The sequence below is a fragment of the Sphaerodactylus townsendi genome, linkage group LG07, assembly GCF_021028975.2.
Source record: "Sphaerodactylus townsendi isolate TG3544 linkage group LG07, MPM_Stown_v2.3, whole genome shotgun sequence".
Lineage (NCBI taxonomy): Eukaryota > Metazoa > Chordata > Lepidosauria > Squamata > Sphaerodactylidae > Sphaerodactylus > Sphaerodactylus townsendi.
In genome coordinates this window covers 122,672,452-122,695,123 of record NC_059431.1, presented here as the reverse complement: position 1 = coordinate 122,695,123, position 22,672 = coordinate 122,672,452, and the positions used below count along the sequence as shown (strand labels likewise).

Sequence of the window (22,672 nt, the reverse complement as noted above, 5' to 3'; positions counted from 1 at the left end):
CTGCCCCCTGCCAGTCCCACAGCAGGCCTTGGTTTGTAGGGTGAGGAGGTAAAGACATAATTTTATAAGTTCTGTTTGTTAAGTTTGATTTTAATGTGACATTTTCATGCTGCTGTTTTGCCTGTAAGCAGGCTTGAACACCTTTGGTGAAGAAAGTAGGAAACAAGCTAGTACGTACAGGCAACTAAGTGATTCAGTGATGAATGCAGTCTGCCTTCAGTACCCTGATCAAGTTGAAAGATGGTATTTAAATGTTCTAAATGCATAAATAGCATGGCAGACCAGGAACAGCAGGCCAAGATATTCTGTTCCAGGTGAGCAAGTCTTACTCCATGCAATGAGAAGCAATGTGCAAAATGTTGTGAATCCATTTGTACCCAGAGCCTCCATTTGTACCAAACTGGAATCCATACAAACCAGGGGGAGGCGGGAAGAGGAAAAAGGCAATTTTCATTTTAACTTGCTCTCAGAATATTGGAATAATCTTTATTGAAAATATAAGATCTACAAAGCCACTGATTCCCAATCTGGAAGAGTTCATTAAATTGTGCACATTCATTGTTAAGAGAGAACGTCAGAGTGGCATAAAATACAACAACTGTCATTCTGAGATTTCTTTTCCTTTTTTCAAGGTGTTTTTTTAGCTTGAAAGGCTCTGTGCCAGAGCTGCTTTTCCTAATGGAAACATTTCACAAGCCATGAATGATTCCACCTGCTAGCAGAAGACACACAACAACACAACCAGCTATTTCCTCCCATTGACAGTTGTGTATTAAAGTAAACATCTCGAAATTTCATGATTTGGAAATTTACTTATGCACCAAATAAGATAGTAATTCATGCTGCTTATCAGCTACACATGATGTTAAATATTGCTATATCTCTTCTCCGCTGAGGATTTTGGTAATAGGCAGTGTGCATAACACATACCAAAACAGTATCCCACAAAAAGAGTTCAAATTCAGCTGCCAGAATTCATAACCTCCCCAGGACTGAAGCAGGAGTTGTTACAAAATAAGTTATTTGAACAGATGTTTTCCTTATTGGCAAGTTCCAGGCTGTCGAGGGAAGCAAACAAAATGTAAAGTTGCTAGAAGTACAGTCTACATATATTTTCTGTACTGTAAGCACCAAAGGGAAAACATGTATACTTTAATATTGAAAGGGCAGCAACATTTGCTTCATCATCACGGCGCATAAGTAGAACTGACTGTTGTTTGTGGTTAAAAAACCCCACCACCCTGCCGCCTGGGATTCTCAGCCGCAGATGCCATCGTTGTGGGAAGTGGAGATGATATACATACCTCTTCGCTGCTTCACTGAAGACAAAGGAATACAACTCAGCAAACTCTGCTGTGGTTTCTGTAGTTGTTGATTTTTCAAAGAAGAGAAACACGCATACACAAACGGTGACCAAGGCACAGAAGGACTGCTGCAAAGAGTCCCTGAGATGCTGGTCTGGGTTTATACCATTTCCTTTCACTATACAATAAGAATAGTTAAGAAAAATATAATACAAAATCTTTTACAGGATATATTTACAGGAAAAAGCCTACTTGTCTGAAGCTTGTATAGCTTTTTAAATCTTTTTTTCCTTTAAAAAAAAGACCTTTATTTAAAGTAGTAATGCAAAGATTGGTCCATTTTTTAAAAACCAGCAAGCAAAGCTCTACTAGCTTCACTAAGCTTAAATGGTATTAAAATATACTTCTGCAATATTGCTACAGTTGGGGTAAATACATTTTAAACATCCTGATGAATTCTAAATAGATCAGCAATTGTACAGCATTTGGTAAGGAACTGATATTGTCCCTATGGTATAACAATAACGCTTGAAAGGAATATTGTTTTCAGGTGGGTAGCTGTGTTAGTCTGCAAGAGAATAAAATTTGAGGCCAGCAGCACCTTAAAGACCACAACGTTTAAGGTACTCTTGAGGCTTCTGTTCTAAAACAAATATGGTAATTTAAAGCCATGCCTTCCATTCAGCCAACTGGCAACTATATACAGGAAAACATAAAGGCCAGTAAGACAGGGTATTTTTGCCGCTGCCCCTTCCTTCTAAACAAAGGGGTAATTATCTACCTCTGGGATGTCAGGAACTCTGAACTCTCCCACAAAAAACCCGACATGCTGCATATTGTTCACCACGCAGGCTGCCAATTTCCCCTTAAATAAGAAGGGACCAGGTGGGTTATTGTTCGAGTAATGAACATTAAAAGATTCAACCACTGATCTAGCTTGTCAGACTTCCTGTGCACGTAACAAGCAGCCCCAGATGGAGATGGAGATCTATTGTCCATCAGATGCATCCAGCGTTCGTAAGGGCCAATGCGCCTCCCCCTTGTACATGAATCAACGGCCTACATGACTCTGTGGAAGTCTTCAGTAGGCACATGGCACAGTCTCAGAAGGCGGCAGCTATCCACGCAAATTAAAATTCCTGAGAGCTGAAGGCGAGCTATAAAAACATCCTCTAAGCACATAAAGGAGAAAAATAAAACACGAATACAAAAAAACGCTGCAAATGCCAAAATGCACGGCAACTGTTTTGTGCCTTAAAAAGCTCATGCAGCAATCAACCATGCTTGAAGGTGGCTTAAATTTCTTTTTGATCTTGTCAATAAAGAGGACTAGCTTTCTAGAATTAAGGCTGGAAAACAAAGAAAGCCGGGATCACTGCACGGCCACTCAGCCGCAACCAGAATTGGTAGGATGTTGTGGGCTTTCCAGGTTGTGTGGCCGTGTTCCAGTAGCATTTTCTCCTGATGTTTTGCCTGTATCTGTGGCTGCCAGATGCAGGCAAAACGTCAGGAGAAAATTCTACTGGAACACGGCCACACAACCTGGAAAGCTCACAACATCCTAGTGATTCCAGACGTGAAAGCCTTCGACAATACATTGATCAGAATTGGCTTGTCCACCTCCTATCAAGAACATACACATTAAATACTTTTTAAAAAATCTCTCAAATGTTGAAAGGATTTCTTTCTAATAATCTTTGGCTAGCAAAGATTTTTATGATTAAATACTCTAAAAGGCATACAACTTCCCGCTGCTTGCAATCCTTACTCTGCTGTGGCCCTGATTCAAACAACCGACGCAGGAGAAAGCGACAGACGCCGAGGGAGGCTCACTTGCTGCCGTGGCTCTTCCCACACTGCCAGAAGAGACGACAGAAAGTGAGTGGGCCAATCGCTCATCCCCACGTGTGGCCGTCTGCTCTTTATGCAAGTTTTGACGCCTCAAACAAGCTGAAGGGGGAAGAAATCACAGTAATTCAGCTGCTCAAGTTCACTGCTCTGATGGATTTCCCCACCTACCCTCAACAGCTTGTGCAATGCCTACCCGAAAGAACTTTAAGCCACAACTGTGTCTAATCTCACACTACAGGGGGAAAACATGATTTATAATTTATTTAATTATCAATTCAATCTTCTGGGAACCTTGGAAAAATAACCTCTTTTTTGGAGGGTCGCGGGAGAGGTCCTCCAGAGGAGCGGCAGTCAGCAACCTGGGATTTTAATTTTTTTCCCTTTTTTTCTGTCTAAGTGCTTCTATCCTGAGTTGAGTGGTTCACTGAAATGCTACATCAGCCTGGTGCTTAGTCTATGGGAACGTGCCCGGTCTGTGTCGCTTGAGCTGCCCTGTAAACTGTAGGGATCTTCGGCATCGCTGGCACTTCCGCTGCTGTCCATTTCCACCGGGGTAAATTCAATTCCTTCAATGTCCACCTCTAAAAGAGAGACGTAAGACAGGAAAGATCCTCTTAAGCATGACAGAGAGAAAATACCACAGCCTTGAGGAACAGAACCAATCAAAAACTCCTGGCATTAATACGGAATGTTCTGTATGCCGATGTGGTTAAGAGGAGAACTTGGAAGACCGAGCCTCAAACCCCCTATCCCAGGGGTAGGGAACCTGCGGCTCTCCAAATGTTCAGGAACAACAATTCCCACCAGCCCCTACCAGCATGGCCAATTGGCCATGCTGACAGAGGCTGATGGGAATTGTAGTTCCTGAACATCTGGAGAGCTGCAGGTTCCCTACCCCTGCCCTATCCCCTTTTTTGGCCATCAGGTCATACTTGACTTTGGTTTTCAAGGAAAGCGACATTCAGAGGTGGCTGGCCACTGCCTGCCTCCACATCATGACCCCAGTACTCTTTCCATCCAAATCCTTGGCAGGGTCGACCCAGCTTAGCTTCTCAGATCTGACAAGCTCAGGATAGCCTATCTGTGGTGGCGAACCTATGGCACTCCAGATGTTCACGGACTACAGTTCCCATCAGCCCCTGCCAGCAAATTGGCCATGCTGGCAGGGGCTGATGGGAATTGTAGTCCACGAACATCTGGAGTGCCATAGGTTCGCCATCACGGGCCTAGATCCTTATTTAGCCAACAGGCCTCGCTGAAGGCCCTCAGACCAACCATCGCTCTCTCCCAGTCCAACCCACTTCACAGGGATGTTGCCAGGACAAAAACCAAGGCTGCCGTGACTGTCCCCTGCCCTGTGTTCCTTGGAGGACAGCTTAGCTAAAATGCACAGCAAGGTGATTTTCTTTTCCTCCGACAACTGAACTGGGAGATGTTTTACTATTATTTCTTTTATCCTGCAGATGGGTGATTCAAATGGAGAGAAGTGGCCTTGGCTGAGGGTGAAAGATCTGTGCTCTGATCTTCCTCGTGCTCTTCCTTTGTAAACAGCAGCCGTGGGAGGTCCTGATTTTGGCCAGTGGCACAAAACAGAGAATGCACACAGGAACAGAGAAGAGCTATGCAGCTTCTTTAAAGAGATCCAGCATGGTGTAGTGATTAAGAGCAAGGGGACTCTTATCTGGTAAACTGGATTTGTTTCCCCATGCCTGTGCATGAAGCCTGCTGGGTGACCTGGAGCCAGTCACAGTTCTCTCAGAACTCACTCAGCTGCACCTGCCTCACAAGATGTCTGCTGTGGGGAGAGGAAGGGAAACGAATTTGTCAGCCACTTTGAGTCTCCTTACAGGAGAGAAAGGAGGGTATAAATCCAAACTCTTCTAATGGATTCAACAGCAGAGGCGTAGCTGGGCCAGTGTGTGCCCGGCGTGCACTCTGGCTTTTTCGTGCCCCCCCTCGCGGTGCCCCCTCTACACTTACTTTAGCAAACCGAGCAGGCCTGCCTGTTCAGGTGGGAACTACATTTCCCAGGGTCTCCCTACATTTCTCAGGGGGAATTTTCCACCCCACACGTGACCCAAAGCTGTGCGCCCCGTGCGTGGCGCACCCCCCGTCCCTGGTAGCTCTGCCACTGTTCAACAGTAAAGTTCGGCTGACTATTTTTTTTACCCTTATCATACCACCTGTTGAACTGTGAACTAGCCCAAGGTCACCCAGCAGGAATGTAGGAGTGCGGAAACACATCTGGTTCACCAGGTAAGTCTCTGCCACCTGCTGTTAACCACTACACCTCTGGAGATCTTAAATGACAGTGCATTGGAATGGCTCTGAGAGGAGGACAAAAGGCAAAAGGCAAAACCGCCCTGTTCTTTTCCAGATTAATAACAGTCAGGAGGAGGACAGTTTGGATTATGAAACTGCAGAAGAGAGAAAGGTGAAATCCTGAGTCTTATCCTATGCTATGGTCCCAATCCCAATTGGGGCACACGTGCTGTCACCGCTTGTTAACAACTGACTGGATCATCTACGGTTCCCCGGCCTTACATCTGTCTTAGCTTCTCTTAAGGCTTTTTATCTGACAATTATTCTATGGTGGTTCCAGTTCATCCCAATGCAAAACAAGCAGTGCCGTTCCTTGTGCAGGAAACTGTCTTCAGCAGCTTCGACAAGTTCCCATATTCAAGCAATGGCAGAACAAACCCGAATTCCATTCATTTACCTTGCTCAGAATCAGTGGATATTGTTGATCCCAGACTATCTGTGCGGATTCGTTCCAGACCTTGCATGGAGAGTTGTTCCAATCTACGCTTGAGGTATCGATGTTCTCGCTGTAACTGTTCCTTAATATTTAAAGCTTTTCGGTCCTGTTCTTCTAATTTCTAATAAAAAGCAATGAAATCCATTCATTTCTTATTGTTTTGATTATTCTTGTGGAATAGGAACGTGCAATGCTAAGCATTCTGCAAAGTGGTTCTGAGAATGCCTGCGTACTGATTTTATGTACGTATTATTTGTACTGCAACTATGTTGGCAAGGAACACAAAGAAACTCTTACCACAAAGCAAAAGCAGTTAAATTTTTCATCAGTACCACGAAATATAGTAACTTTTGTTGTTTGAAAGTTATAGATTGATTTAATCTAGTGGCCAGAATGTAAGTCTAAGCAAATCAGTCTTCCAGAAATACATTGTGGGTGGCGGTGGGGCTGGGTGCTCTCTTGCCAAAGTCTGCCAAAACCCAGAACCAGCCCAGCACACAATTGGAGCCATGCTAAGAAACTGAACATGGGCCCTGCACATGGGGGCTTGGGAGGGGAGTCAGCTTGCGCACTCACTGCTGTTCCTTTACTTTCCTCTAGATCTGGTCCACTTTTGCCTGAGTCAAATTCAAATTTGCCTTTAACGACATATCATTAAAATACTATAAAAGTAACATGTGTTAAAAACAGGATTAAAAAGAACAGTCAATATAATAAATAACACACATACAATAATATCAGGATGGTTTAACAGTCTTTACATTAAAAATCTCCATCAGAAATTTTGCCACCAAGACAGCAATTCCCAACTCATGATCGTTCAATACATACTGGAATGCCTGCTCCTTATTAACAGTTTTTTTGGCCTGAAAGATGGCCAAAAGAAACTTGCCATGGGGTCTCTTGTGTAACTGTCAAATCAAGAATAATATGATATATTGATTCTGGCAAGCCCCTCCCATGTGGGCGGAGTCTCTCCTGACAGGGGACACAATGGAATCTTCCTGCTGGTACCTAAGATGGGAAGACCTCCATCTCGCCCGAGTCATCTGGAGGTACCACTCACGCACACAACTTGTTTACCCCTTGAAACAAAACCTGCAGTGCGAGGCTTAATTTGAATGAAACTGCTTTATAAATAGAAGACTTGAGTATGACCTAAGAGTCTTTTTCTTTTAATTCTATAGTTCTGGAATCCAGTTTTCTGTCATTATTTAACATGAGCAGTTTTGGCTTTACTGAAATGTTGGGTAGGGAAAAAAGAAAGAAGTGAATCTAGAATTGTACCTTATGACAGCTTTGCCCAAGAAGGAACAGCTCCACGACAGTGAAATGTTCATTATAATGAAAGCTGTGTTATCCAGTACCAGCTTAACCGGCAAACTGAGTTAAGCAGCCAAGTCAAGCCCACATGTTCCACTGCTGCCTGTCCTTGGGGAAGAGCAGGCAGCACGCTGAAGGTGCCCTACTCTATCCTCCCCCCCTGCTGTATAGGGTCCCTAACATCATCGGGACCCATTATTCTCTTTTGGGAGGGTTGCATATGGGTTTGTGGGATACTGTTTTAGAACGTAAATTTTAAACTTTTTATATGTTTTATATATGATATTATATTGTTCACCGCCCTGAGCCCTTCGGGGATAGGGCGGTATATCAAATCAAATAATAAATAAATAAAATAAATAAGCACAGGAGGACGCTCTGGTACTGGCCCCTTGCACGACTGCAAAGTGGATGGCACCTGGCAGCCGAGAAGCACCATTTGCTCTCATGCAAAAGCGGGTGGAAGCGGGGGGGGGGGGGTCGGTCTCGGTCACAGGCACACCTGCTCACAAGTGGGCAGCATCTGGAGTTGAGGGCTAGCTGAGAAGCACTTTCCCCCCTCCTCTGCTGGAAGACAGAGAGATGTCTTGTGCTGCTGCGAGAAAGACAGAAAGAGGTCCACCTGGATGCTCTTCCTGCTCCTCCACCACCTGTTTCTTGGACAGAGCTCCCCCTGCTGCTCCTCCACTGCCCACTTTCTTGCCATGCTTAGTTCCGGCCAGGGCTACTGCAGAAGCACTAGGCAAGTAGTTGAGTGGGTGGCGTGGTCCAGCCTGGTCTAGCCACTGCAGATGTTTGCTCAACTAGCTAGCTAGCTTGCTTGCTTGCTTTCTTCTGCTGGATTTGAAATTGTATCACACTGTCTCGCAATAAAGGAACAGGATCTATTTTACAAAGATGTGGCTGACTAACTTTATAAAGTCTTCATATGAAATAGACGGGAACTGGGTTTTGAAGAAATATGAGACACAATCGGGGATTTCCATACTTTCAGTTTAGCCCAATATCGTTATTTCCCTGATTTTATTATTCCAGCTTGTAACTGTAGGTTGTTTTCCCCTTTTCCAGTTTCTTGTTATGTGGGGAACTTGGCAATAGCTTTGCCAACCAGCAAGCTTAGTTAATAACTGGCAACCCAGTGGATGCCAGTTAGCAAAACATTTATGGTGCTAAAGCATCAACAAATTATCAGCAGTAGATAGTTCCATTTATGCACGTTATACACTTCCCTCAAATCTCTACTCTATTATTTTTCAAACTTTCAGTTGCCTAGAATGACACTAGACGACTCTTTTGACTGTCAGCTTTACAAGGACTTATACAAGAAACTTATTGCCCCGGTGGCTCAGATCAATACGACTCAAAGCACAAAGGAACACCTTCCTCTCCTGCTGCCTGACAGACAGGGAGCCACAACTTGCAAGCTTGGTAACTTAGTACTTCTCACAGATTTTAAAAATGAAAAGTGTAATTATTAAATCTTAAAAATTTTAAAGTGAAGTCTTGTATAAATTATGAACAATGATATATAACATAATCACCAATTTTTTCTTTTTATAACATGAATTTTAACCATAACTTTTATCATCTAAACCAGGGGTAGGGAACCTGCGGCTCTCCAGATGTTCAGGAGCTACAATTCCCATCATCCCCTACCAGCATGGCCAATTGGCCATGCTGGTAGGGGCTGATGGGAATTGTAGTTCCTGAACATCTGGAGAGCCGCAGGTTCCCTACCCCTGATCTAAACCAATAAATGTTTCTGATCATATGGATAGTTTAATTTTATGTCAATAAAGGTATTTGTCCTGGTACCCCGTACACTAGAATATCATCAATGAAAGAATTCACAACTTCTTCCTCACAAGGAGAAAAACTACAGAGAACTTCTCTGATAAGATGAATCAGTTTTGTGGGCAAGTAAAAAGTGCTACCAGTCATTTCTCACAAAGATTTTGCTTTTACAATATCATCTGTAAAAGGGCAGTGTAAAAACTGTGGGTTCTCCCTGGTTTCCTCAGAAGTCAGACTGGAGGGATTTGGTCTCAGGCTGGGTCCGGGTTCTTCACCACCCTGTCTGGAAATGGCTCCCACCACAATCTCCGAGACCAAAATGGCGTCTGTCTTCTCTCCTGTGACGAATGCCCATATGAGGCATTTTGGTTTCCAGGGAGAGTCAGCCCTGAAGGGCTGGCGTGCAACAGACCTAATGGAGAAGGCCTTGGCAACAGCCAGAGTAAGAGAAAAAAAGGCTCCACAAGCAGAAAACCCACCTGATTGGTTGGGAAGGGACCAATGACATTTGGCCAGAGCTCGGGGGAGCCAGTGTGCTTACAGCACCGAGAATCAGTTCAGAACAGAGTGTGTGAGAGACCAGTCGAGGCTGAAGATCAGCCAGAGCAGAGCAGAGTCTGGCGTTAGTTCTGGAAGAAAAGGATTCCGTCTCAGCAGAGTTGGCTGGCAGAAGTCCAGTCCCGGCCTAAGCTGCGTATGCTTGGCAGAGGGAGGAGGCCTTGAATTGGTGCAGGCTGAAGCGCCACTCAGGAGCTTGACCGTTTGAAACTGTCCAGACCTATCGAGTCTGCCTGGCCCCTGTGTGCATCACCAGCATCACCAGTCTGGGAGAAGCCCAGACAGAGGCAGTGAAGCCATATTAGGATTAGTGGGAGAGAGGGAGGCCGAGTGTGCCAGAATCTCCTGGGCTTAGACTGTGTGTTTAAGTGTGATCAGTGGGTATCAGTGCAGTAAAGACTAGTGTCTGTGAGATAACAACTCAAAGCAAAACCTTTTGTGAAGTGAAGTGTAACCTCTTCGTGAGAAAGCTTACGTTTTGAACCTCTTTCAAGAGAAGTGACACCTGCGTGTGATGACAGTGTTGTGTAACTGTTGAATAACATCTCAAGAAATAAGTTTTCTTTCTGTAACCGACAAGCTTTTGAAACCTCTCAAATCACCTGAGAAGCCTGCATTTTAGCCAAAATAAACTTTACAAACTCTGTTTAAGTTACCATCAGTTCTAGTCTGATTTCTCTCTGGGTGCCTAGAAAAGGTGGTGTCTTGTTGGCAGCTTATAAGCTACATCCCAGTTATATTTTGGTGGCAGCGAACTTTAATATTTTTATTAAGGGAGATCCTCACAGCCATAAAGGAACAATTTCCTGAGGGAATATCTCCCTGGGGCTTGGCACCTTGAAACAGGTACCAAAGAAAGGGGAATTTCTTTTCTCTCCGCCCCTGTTTGTTTGTGACTCCAGTGACATAAGGGTGGCTTAAGAGGTGGGTCAAAACAATCTCCTCACCGTCTGGGGCTACCCTGGTTACCACGTGATACCCACATTTCCCCAAAAATAAGACAGGGTCTTATATTAATTTTTGCTCCAAAAGATGCATTAGGGCTTATTTTCAGGGATGTTTTATTTTTCCCCATGATTTTGCGCCCCCCACATGACCAGATCAGCTGCGTGGGGGAATCTGTAACTAGGGCTTATTTTTGGAGTAGGGCTTATATTTCAAGCATTCTCCAAAAATCCTGAAAAATTATGCAAGGGCTTATTTTTGGGAAAACAGGGTATTTATTACACCCAACCACTCCTTTGCAGTGGCCTTCAGCAGGGCAGCCAGCTCAGCTTCAGGTAGGAAGTCATCTGCTGTGCTGTTTTTCACGGTGCTGTTAAAGGCAGGAAAAACCCAATCTCTCTCTCCATGGGATAAGAATAAAGAAGAGATGGAAAGGTAGAACTAAATCAAAGAGATGAAAAGGTAGTAAATAAAGCAGTGGGTGGGATTTTTTAAGGTAGAAGAATAAAGAGTAAAAATGCAGAAAACCCTAGCTCTAGCACTGTTCTCCCTAGCTGAGGCAGGCAAAGAACTGAAGAGGGTGACTCCCACTAAGAGGAAGGAAAATTCTTCCTGCTTCTCTACTGGAATGAGTAAGAATCACCCACTTCCAAGATGTCCTCCTGTCTCAGTGGAGAACGTGGGTGTCACAAAGAAGACTGGGGGTGGGGAGACCAGTTTTATGAATGGTAGTAAGTCCTAGTGGAACCTCTAAGCTGCATTTGGTCCTAACAAGAGGTGAAGATATAACTGATAAAACGGTTCTGGGGATAAGCTATGGACCACTCAGCGCCGCTTGCATGGTAGAGCACAAGGCTGGCTTCTCACTTCCAGCACCAATGAGTGCCATTGAAGGATGGAATGAGCGTGGTTCCCTTACCAGAGGGCATCAGATGGCAGCAGCAAGACACAGTGCCATGCAGGTGCAGCTACGGGACAGACAACAGATCCTTGCAATACCACTAGCTGATGCCAAGTTCTGCTACACATTCGAAAACTTCAGCCTATATGAAGTTGCAGCCTTTAAGCTTATCACAACTGCAGCTCCTCCCAAACAACAGGTACAAAATACTGCTGTATCCAGCCCCCCTTCAGGCAGCCAGAATTTATTTATGGCACAGGCAGGCAAGGGCAAGCCACCCGCTAAGTCTCTTGCCTGGAAAACCCCAAGAGATTGCCATCAATCAGCTGTGAACACACATGCTAAAAAAAATGAAGAGATACAGTATGCAGTTAGCTGCCACAAGAATAACTGTTGTTAGCAAACAAATTTCAGAATTACAAAATGAATAAAATATGATTTTGGTTAAAAATGTGCTACAATGGTCTTAAAAAAAACATTACAAATTGAGTAGAGCAATGCACTTAAGGATATTTGCTAAGCTCATCAGATGAGGGCAGCTGCCAAGGAAAGATGCCGCATCAGTGACCCGATCAGAAGGGAAGTTGTCTCTAGGGCCCGTTCTGCACAGACCACCCACAGTGGCTGCACACTGGCATATGTGATACCGGTGTGGCCACGGGGCCATTCGCATGCTGAGATGTGAGCGGCCCCCAAGAGTGGCTTGCCAGCCAGGTGCTTCCATACTCATTTAGTTCCCCACACTTACCTTCTCTCCCTGCGGAGCTCTGCAGGGACAAGGAGACCCGCCCCTGTGGGAGAGAAGTAAGTGTGGGGAAAGCAGGAGGCTCCTAAAAGTGGTGCAGGATGGGAAATGCTGTTTCCCAAAAGTGAGCGAGGCAGGAAAACAGCACTTCCCCACTGGTTTTTTTTTTTTTGGGGGGGGGGGGAGCACGGTGATGCCTCGATGTAGAGGTGGCAGCCATGCGAACAGTGGCCCAGGAATGGTGTTTTTACCATTCCATGGGTGCTGTTTTTGGCCCTTGCGGAGTGGACCTATGAGAGGGCTATAATTTTTTTAATTTGTGGATGAATAATGCAAAGTGTCTCTTGCAAGGATAAGGAAGTGTTGATACCTTGGTAAAGGAACTGGTTTAGTCACATTTGGAACAGCGGTCAGCCATATTCAAGGAGGACAATTTCAAGCTGAAATAGGTACAAAGAACAATAACTACAATGATTATTAGAAGGTAAATGTACTGCATGAGCAAAGTGGGGCGTTTGGCCTGTTTAGTTACAGATAAACTCCTCTGCAATTGTGTGTGCATTCCAGAGGCACGATTACACTGAGGACCTACTTGGGTGGAAAAGTAGGATAAAAATACTCTAAATCAGGAATGTTGAACTCATTTGTTATGAGGGCTGGATATGCCATAAATGTGACTTGGTCAGACTGGGCCATGCGAGGGGGGCGGGGATGGGGTGGAAAAGGGTTTCTGGACTGGCAAGTCTGCAGCCCAGTGAACTGGCTGCCTCGACAGGGGAAGAGCTTCATCATACACAGCTGAAGTCTGTCAAACAGTTTTCCCTTTAGAAACGTACAATTCTCGAACAACATCCCTGGAAATGTTACGGGAGCAGAGAACTTGAACAAGCTCTAAGACATGGCTGGTATTTGTGAAAGAACCAATATTGCCATCCATCTCTGCAGGGTGTTTTCCAGAGTGCTCTGCTGTGATCATGAAGAGCCCACTCCCCCTGCATGGGATGCTCCTGGGATTGTTAAGAAGGCCACATGACAGAAAATGCAGCCATGCAGAGCTTGGATTTCCCTTCGGACGACGTCACGGACACTTTCTGCTCATGTGTCAGGTTTGTAAGGGAATGCCTTTCTTTGTAGATTGTAGCTTGGCTCATTTACAAGACCATCTTCTTGTAAATGGAAAGGCATATAGCACAACCCCATCATCTCCCTCATGTCCACTGACTGATCCTGGGCTGCAGCAGTTCACACCAGACCACAAGTCCCCAACCTTTTTGAGCCAGTGGGCTCTTCTGGAAATGTGGCACAGAGTGGTGAATTCAGAGTGGTGAAACAGCTCCCATATTTTACAGATAAAAATCTGTAAAAAACAAACAAACCCAAGAAGTATTGGATAGGAGTACAAGTGACAATGCAAAAAAACACTTAAGCTAAACTTTCCTTTTATTGCTAAAACTATCCTGTTGGGTATTTTGCCTGAAAATCTTCCAAAGAAGCTGAATGGGCTCTGTTGGCACTTATTAACAGCTGAATGGGTAACAGTTGCATCCTGTTGGAAAACTGAAAGAGATCTTAACACAGATCTCTGGGAAGGTAACCTTAGAGAATATGCTACAATGGCAAAAATAACAAATCTTGTAAACAAACAGTCAAAACAAGAGTTTGATGAGAAATGGGACCTATATCTTATATAACAATAGTAAGAATATTAATTTGTTATTAATTAAGATATAAAAATCTGCTTACTATATACTTATCGTTGTGTTGGAACTAAAGGTTAGAAGGCAACAAATGTTAAAACTACGTAATGTTCTCTCTAAATGATATTAGTGTTGTAATTCTAAGATCCAATGAGCTAATATATATCTATAGTTTGTAGGTAACTGTATTTTCTTTTTCCACTTTCTATGTTTTCTTATCTGTTTTTAAACTATATTTGATAAAATTAATAAAATATATATTTTTAAAAAGAAAATCACTTTCTAAAAAACATTTGCTGGGCACCAAGAAAGGAGCCAGTTAGCCCCTCACTGGAAACCTTCTGCAACAGGTGATCTTTTAGTTTACTTAATTTGAAAATTACACTTGCTGTTTTCAAATGCAGATGTTGCAAAATTAATTGCAAAGCCTGTTTTTATCCAGAAGGGCTACAAAATCAGTAAATTAAAAAATATTTTTGAGAGATAAAAAAGCCAGTCCAGTAACTGTACTGCATATGCACACCAAATTTAAGTGGTTTGCAGTCTGGGTTTAGTTCACTACTACTAGAACTGACTTGCACTCAAAAAAATTCTGGTCTTCAAATGACATTTTATAACACAGAAGCGTTTTCTTCCCCAAGGTTTTTTGCCTAGCAATTAAAGTAGCAAGAGACAAGTTACACCCTACTAATTAAATGAGGGCTCTTGGCCTGTTTGGTTTCAAAATCCAGTGCAAATTATGTAGTCACTACATTTTTAAACCTTTAAGTCTGCTATTGAACTTCGTGAATGTCACACCCAGCATTTTATATACTGGGGGCTTGGACTGTCAAACCTGGATTTTATTTCCATTCAAGTGGCAAACCATTTCACCTAGTGTCTCAGATAACCAGTAGGGATGAAAAGATCAGCAATACAACATGGATAAACATCTGTGATATTCCATTACATGCTACTTGGGCTAACAATTGCAATCAGCAAAATCGAATAGTTGACAGAATTGGTGTTCAAACGTGTCTGAGCAAGAAACGCATCTGCAAAGTACTCTTGCGGGATCCCTCACCCACAGGAGCTGCCACAGATACACCCACCCACCCCCCAGCTTCCCCACCTGAATTATGAACATTCCTGCACTGCCTCGTGAGAACTGGAGTCCCGTCCACATCCAACAAATCCTTAAATTTGTTCTACATGTCTCAGAGGCATGCAGTTTGTCTTCTTGGGCCCGTGACAATCACCTGATCCAGTGTTTCTTACCAGGAAAGGCAGGCAAATTGTTCAGATCAGGAATATTTTGTACATGCACAGTGACCTTAGATATATATTTATTCCACCCAACCTCCAAAAAAAATCCCAGGCAGGTCAAAGAAGTAGTATATCTCCTTTCTTCCTACAGACATTGAATCCAAAAACTCAGATAGAGCTGGCAGACTATGCAGCTGCCGGTGCGGAATCAGTGGCATACACGTAAAATATGTATTCATACATATATGTATATAATGGAGAACTGTATGCATGTTCTTACAACTACTCTGTTAATGTATGTTTTATTCTGCTATCTATACCATAATAAATGTCTAACTGACTGCACACGCACATTTTCATTTTAATAACTACTTACCGGTACTTGTAATAAGGGGGGGGGGGGGGGAGAACCAAGACATCCATATGACATTTGATAATAGGACTTGATCTAGCTAGCTGTTCAGGTGCTTCAAATCCTATAATACACAAAGTAGCTTCTACAGGTAGACAGATGCTTATATCTACCTTTGGTTCAAACAAAAATCACTGAAGGATTCAACTCACACGTCAGACAAACATTTTGTTCACTGTAAGTTCAGGTGCCAACAAGAAGAAGAAGAAGAAGAAGAAGAGTTTGGATTTATATCCCCCCTTTCTCTCCTGCAGGAGACTCAAAGGGGCTGACAATCTCCTTGCCCTTCCCCCCTCACCACAAACACCCTGTGAGGTGGGTGGGGCTGAGAGAGTTCTGAAGAACTGTGACTAGCCCAAGGTCACCCAGCTGGCGTGTGTGGGAGTGCACAGACTAATCTGAATTCCCCAGAGAAGCCTCCACAACTCAAGCGGCAGAGCTGGGAATCAAACCCGGTTCCTCCAGATCAGAGTGCACCTGCTCTTAGCCACTACGCCACTGCTGCTCCTCAATGTTCATTTGAACTTGTCACCATCCCTGACAAATGCTGGTTTAAAGATTAGCTTGTGCTGGCACACTCTTAGGACAAGATGCACCCACAGGTATATGTGAAAATACATTAAAAGATATGTTCCAGACAGACAAGCCAGTGCTCATCACAGAATGGCTGGGATGTCAACCAGTGGGCAACAGAGTCTATCTGCCCCACAGCCTCAAGCAGACTATTCCCAACCTATAGCTGAACAAGGAATTTAGGATAAGGATTTTAGTTTCTTGTCACTAAAAAAAACAAAACAGACAAACACACCCAGAATCCCTAGAAGCAAAACGTTCTGCTTTACCTTAATGTGCGTCTTGGCCCTTTTCAGCAGACTGAGTGTGGTGTGTCTGGTGCTATCTGGCCCAAGAGGGACAAGCTGCTTCAGTTCCTCCAAATACAGCCGAAGCTTAGCCCTCCTGAAATGGGGAGAAATCAGAGTGTCATTTCCTCTGCATGGACCCAACGCAGGCAGCAAGTTCTTCCGTTTGTGCCCTTCTGCACAAAACTCACTGCAGGAATAACGGAAAACATTTTTACTTTAGTTCTCAGTAGTTCGCTCCCCAAGACACTGATCTTGTTGTACATTTCCTAGAAAAACATATTCTAGGAAAAAAAGGAAAATGGACACAAAATTGAGTGGATAAAGAACTAAGGATGTTCAGCAGAGGCAAGTGCTAGAGGTTTCCTTTTAGATTTTCTTTAGTAACCCACTGAGTTAAAGTGGTTGTAGAAATGTGCTCTCAAGTATCAAGATTTCAAAGAGAGATCATAAACTATATTCTCATCTCATCGAAACCCCTACATTCTAAGCCTTAAAGGCTGTCACTAACCTCTATTTTATTCCAGAAATTTGAAATTTAATTTTCTTTTAAAAGAAACATTTTCTTATACTACAAAGTATTGGACAAGAAACAAAAGTACTCACATGGCATGGGGAACAGAGGTCTTATATGTTGGTCTCCTGCACATAATGGTCAAAAGCAAGGGACAACCCAAGACAGCATGCACCAATTCAAACCTGGGCCAAACCCAGGGTTTGAGATGTCAGCTCCTTCAGGTAGAGACCCGAGCTGCACTCTGAAATGCAGACTGCTCTGCTGGCCAAGCAAGGTGACATGACAATCTTTTTGTATAGACTCTGAACATTTTAACTCTGAACATATGGTGGCTTCTGTGGAAGAGGATGAATCACAGCTCCTGAACTCCACTGCCCTAAGGGCTGTGGAGTTTTTCATGTAGCTCAACAAGAAAAAGGAGAATAGGAGTTTGGACTTCTATCCCACCTTCTGTAAGGAGCCTCAAAGCAGCTTAGAAACTCCTTCCCTTCCTCTCTCCACAACAGACACTTTGTGAAGCAGGTGGGACTGAGAGAATTTGGAGAGAACTGACTAGCCCAAGGTCACGCAGTAGGCTTCAGGTGGAGGAGCAGGGAAAAGAACCTGATCCACCACTCGTGGAAGAGTGGGGGAATCAAACCCAGTTTTCCAGATCAGAGTCTACCTACCCTTAACCACTACACTAGGCTCTGTCACATACAAGACAAAGTTCTGGCTTGAGTCCACCTTACCCAGCCTATGCCTAGAAAGATCCAGTACTTTCACTCTTGCTGTTCCCTTCGTGTCCTGAAACAGGACCCTGCCAGACAACCCTTCCTGCTTCATAAATTAGGGGGCTGATAAGAAGTTCGTTTGCTGCAAGAATGCCACAAAAGGCCCACTCCAGAAAATTGAGGAGCCCAATCTGAAATTCATCACTGTATGGCAGACTCCCCAAGTCGATATTACCACCTCGTGTTAATCTTGATTACTGCAAAGTTCTGAAAAGAGGACATTTTAACTCTGAACATAAATTCTTAGCCACTACACTGCACTGGCTCCCAAGTGTCCACATCAGACACGAACCAGGGACCAATGTTTTTGGAAGGTAAGAACTTTGCACTGTCTCTTAACCTCAGACTTTAGAGGGGGATCTGACTAGAGCCGTGGTGGCGAACCTTTGGCACTCCCAATGTTATGGACTACAATTCCCATCATTGGACTACAATGGCCATGCTGGCAGGGGCTGATGGGAATTGTAGTCCATAACATCTGCAGTGCCAAAGGTTCGCCACCACTGGACTAGAGAGTCGGACAGGTACAGGGGTCAAGGCACCGGGCATCCTTTACTGCTCTGACGCTGTCCCTTTGATGCGCAGACTGCTTCTCTCAGAAAACATCCTCCTCCTTTTTCACACCTCCACTCCCACGCACATTTTTTCTTCTTCATCTTGCAACCATGAGGGCAGGATGCAGGTCCTGTATCTCCCTCCATCCTGGTTAGATTAGATCAGTGATGGCGAACCTTTTCGAGACCGAGTGCCAAAACTGCAACTCAAAACCCACTTATTTATCGCAAAGTGCCAATATGGCAATTTAACCTGAATACTGAGGTTTTACAGGTTCTGGTGGGTTTTCTGGGCTGTGTGGCCGTGGTCTGGTGGACCTTACTCCTAACGTTTCACCCGCATCCGTGTCTGGCATCTTCAGATGTGTATCACAAAGGGAAGTCTGTTACACACTCTGTGACTTCCCTCTGTGATACACCTCTGAAGATGCCAGACACACCTCTCAAACTGCCAGCAACCACGGCCCTCTGACCACGGTTCCTTGGAACCTGGGTGGACAGACCCAGCCTCTTCCCCTCGTGGCTGTCTCTGCTCTGTCTTCCTGGCCAGCTATCTTCACAGCTGGGTAAGTCAGGGTGCTACGCAAAGCCCAAGCAAACCCACAGGCTTGGGTTGGCCGTGTTCCCGCCTGTCCCTCCAAGACGTGACCGCTCCTGCAAGCTTCAAGCTCCTGAGCCCCATCTCCCCAATGATATCAAACAGTGTTTTCCCCCTCATTCACATTGCCCTGTCAAAACAATCACAATGCCTTCTATGAGGCTGAAGCAGAGAGCATAACCAACAACAAACTTATCTTGCGGTTTGTGAAACGTAAAAGGACAGGAAGTGATGGGAGGTTGTAGAAAGCCTGCATTTATCCCCCCAGTCAGGTTCTGAAACAGCAGTAAGAAACTTTTGTTAATGCTTGCTTCTAATGAGTCATGGAATGGATGGCAGGAGGCGGGGCCGGGCGCTCTGAACGTACCTGTCATCAGCAAAAAGGAGCTCAGTGCTAAAAATAAGGGGTGGGAATTTGTCACCAAGTTGGCGATGCAGAAATACTGCCTGAAATGCAGTATTTGTGACTATAATTTGGCTGCAGTACTCAGCATAATCTTCTTAGTGCTGTCAATAAGGCTTTTTAATTCGAGATCGGTCTAACCTTACTTTGACTTTTTTACATTGTGATTGTAAGAATAAAGCAGACACAGATTTTGGGTTGGATCATAAATTCTTAGAAGTGCATCTTCCCTGCCTTTTCCTTCCTTGAATTTATCTTTCTACCTTACCAACAATCTGTCTACTTTCCTAGCCTGTTCTGTTCATCTGATCATTTTATGATGATCACTAAATGGAATTTGGTGATAATTTTAGCATTGGGTTCAATTCCCCCCTCCTTTTAAAAAAGGTTTACTTGTGAATATATTGCCCAGTAAAATGTATGTATTATACTGTGCACAGATATAATGACTCTCATGACCTTTTATGTTTGCGTGAGAAGGTTTGACATTTGTATCCCTGCAGCCTTTGCATTCTACAGAGTTTCTCCCTTTTTTATTCTTATACTGCTAGAAACAGTTTAACTTTTTGAAAAGTAAACACCAGAATTCAGAGTTTGCAGCCAAACAAGAAGCTGCAGATTATCTTGGTTTGCAAGGACGCCAGACATGTCAAGGAGTCCTCATCTTTCTTACATTGTCCGTCCGTCAGTCCACCCTCCCGCCCTCCCTCCAGCAAAATGGTGGGAAACAGAATCTATGGTAATTCTATGGCAGAATATAAGACTTTTGAGAGGCTCATTAATGGATGGTCGTGGCTCCCTACTATGACTTAGCCAATCCAGCCACATGGATCCGCACCATGGTAACCTTGAGAGTAACCTGTTGTAATACACTCCACATGGATCTTGACAACTCAGAATCTCCAGCAGATACAGAACACGGCATTTCAACTGTCCACCTGGAACCAGGAGCATGCATATTCCACTTATTCAGTCTCTACTCATTACTCATCAGTATCCAGGCTCAATTAAAGGCATTGGTTATTATTTACAGCCCAGGATCTCCAGGTCTGCCAATCTGCCTCACTAGCTATGCTCTGCTTCACTGATCTGAGCAAAAACTACCTTGCCCATTTACAGGGTAGTACCTTCAGATCAACCGCTGCCAGTACTCGAGCCATCTCTGTTACTCTCCCAATGGGAGGGAAGGTGTGCCTGACAAGGTCAGGAGGGCTCCTGCATTTCTACACTAGTAAAGTCGGTGTAAATCAGAACTGTTCAGGAGGATGCTTGTATAAAACACTGTATAAAACAAACAGTATTCTAAGGTTATGATCTGTGAAAATGCTGGGTGGTTTTTTATTCTTGCATTGATTACTGTATTATTATACAATTTGCATTACATTGTTTTCTAACTCTATAATGCAAGTTTTTTTAAGAAACTGTTTGCACTGTTGTAGTATGCACTGCACATTTTTTGTTTTTAATTCTGTAAGCTGCCTTGACTTTTAAAAGCAAGGGTGGTCTATAAATAAAATTATTAAATCAGGGGTCCCAAATCTTTCCTGAGCCTCCTCCAGAATTCTGAAGGCATGGGGGCGGGGGGGGGGGGCAGCCACAAAACGTGCTGTGATGGTCACTGCTCCAATTAACCTTGTTTCCTAAAATAAATCTGCACAGCCCATCTCTGGGACCCCAGAGGCTTACCAGAAGCACTGGTGGACAAAAGCCTTTCCCACTTTCTAATAATACTTGGGGGCTACCAGGAAAAGTGTCAGTGGGCTTCATGGCACCATGCTGGATATCAATAAAACAAATACTATACCCAGAAAGTGCAATCTTTATTTGTCCGAACCAGACCCGAAGCTCAATTACCGGTCTCTGCAGTAAAATATACTAATCAGCATTTAAGGATCCAATGTGGACGACCCCTCCCTTTTTAAATATGAGCTGGGATATTAGAGAAATGGCTTTAAATGCTGGCTCCTCTTTTCATCATAAATGGTTAAAATATATCTGTCTGCAGACGCTGAAAGCCAGTGCTGCGTGGACATGCCCACGGTGCTGGATTTCAGGATGTGTGCCACTCCAATCACTTCACAGAAATGAATCAGGCTTACATTATTCTCTCTCATACAACAGCACAGTGACAGTGAGCTCACCAACATCCAACAACAACTACCCGTATATACTTGTGTATAAGTCAACCCGCATATAAGTTGAGGCACCTAATTTTACCACAAAAAACTGGGAAAACGTATTGACTCGCATATAAGTCGAGGGTGGGAAATGCAGCAGCTGCTGGTAAATTTCAAAAATAAAAATAGACAGCAATAAAATTACATTAATTGAGGCATCAGTAGGTTAAATGTTTTTGAATATTTATTTCAAAGAAAAACAGTAAACTAGCTCTGTAAGTGGAAAAGAGGGTCAACAAGAACAATATGGTATCAACAATAACTTTAAAAGTACAAAAACCTTCGCTTTTTTGTAAGGAAGGGTTTTAAACAATGGATCTTACAATAAAAACTGGAGTGAACCTGCCTGTTCACTGTGACTCAAAACTACCCTGCTTTTTAAAAGAATAGTTCATTATTTTTAGTGTACATATTTTTAAAATTGCACATGGCAGGTGTCATTTTAGAAGGGACATTCACACAACCTGTCAGGGGAGGAATGTTTATGTTAGCAGTACCAACATTTCAGAGTATCTTTAGGAGACCCTCCTGATGATATCACCCAGGTTTGGTGAAGTTTGGTTCAGGGGGTCCAAAGTTAGGGATCCTCAAAAGGGTAGCCCCATCTACTATTATCTTCCATTGGAAAAAATGGGGGATGAGAGCACCCACTTTGGGGATCCATAACTTTGGACCCCCGGAACCAAACATCACCAAACCTGGCTGGTATCAGCAAGAGATTATCCTGATGATACTATCCAGATTTAGTGAAGTTTGGTTCAGGGGGTCCAAAGTTAGGGACCCTCAAAATGTAGCCCCATCTACTATTAGCTTCCATTGGAAACAATGGGGGATGGGAACACCCACTTTGGGGATCCATAACTTTGGACCCCCTGAACCAAACATCACCAAACCTGTATCCTGATGATACCACCCAGGTTTCGTGAAGTTTGGTTCAAGGGGTCCAAAATTATGGACCCTCAAAATGTAGCCCCATCTACTATTAGCTCCCATTGGAAACAATGGGGGATGGGGACACCCCCTTTGGGGGTCCATAACTTTGGACCCCCTGAACCAAACTTTACTAAACTTGGCTGGTATCATCAGGAGTGTCACCTGATGATACCCTGAAATTTAGGGGCTGCTAGCCTAAAAACTGCGCCCCCTGGTGGCTGACAAAGTAAAAACCCTAAAATATTTTTTGTAAATACACCTGGTTCGTGTATAAGTCGAGGGGGGATTTCAGCACAAAAAATGTGCTGAAAAACTCAACTTATA

At 43.8% G+C, this 22,672-nt stretch overlaps 1 protein-coding gene across 2 annotated transcripts in view; it reads right to left on the bottom strand.

The window, feature by feature from the left end:
* Positions 1 to 453: 453 nt before the first annotated feature.
* MXD4 (MAX dimerization protein 4) overlaps positions 454 to 22,672 on the bottom strand; it is a 37,055-nt gene continuing 14,836 nt past the window's right edge. For both annotated transcript variants that reach the window (XM_048502700.1, XM_048502699.1), the window contains 3 exons: positions 16,376 to 16,490; positions 5,875 to 6,034; positions 454 to 3,736 (listed from right to left, as the gene is read on the bottom strand). In XM_048502700.1, coding sequence (XP_048358657.1) covers positions 3,588 to 3,736; positions 5,875 to 6,034; positions 16,376 to 16,490 — 424 coding nt within the window. In that variant the 3' untranslated portion in view covers positions 454 to 3,587. The remainder of the gene's footprint in view (positions 3,737 to 5,874; positions 6,035 to 16,375; positions 16,491 to 22,672) is intronic.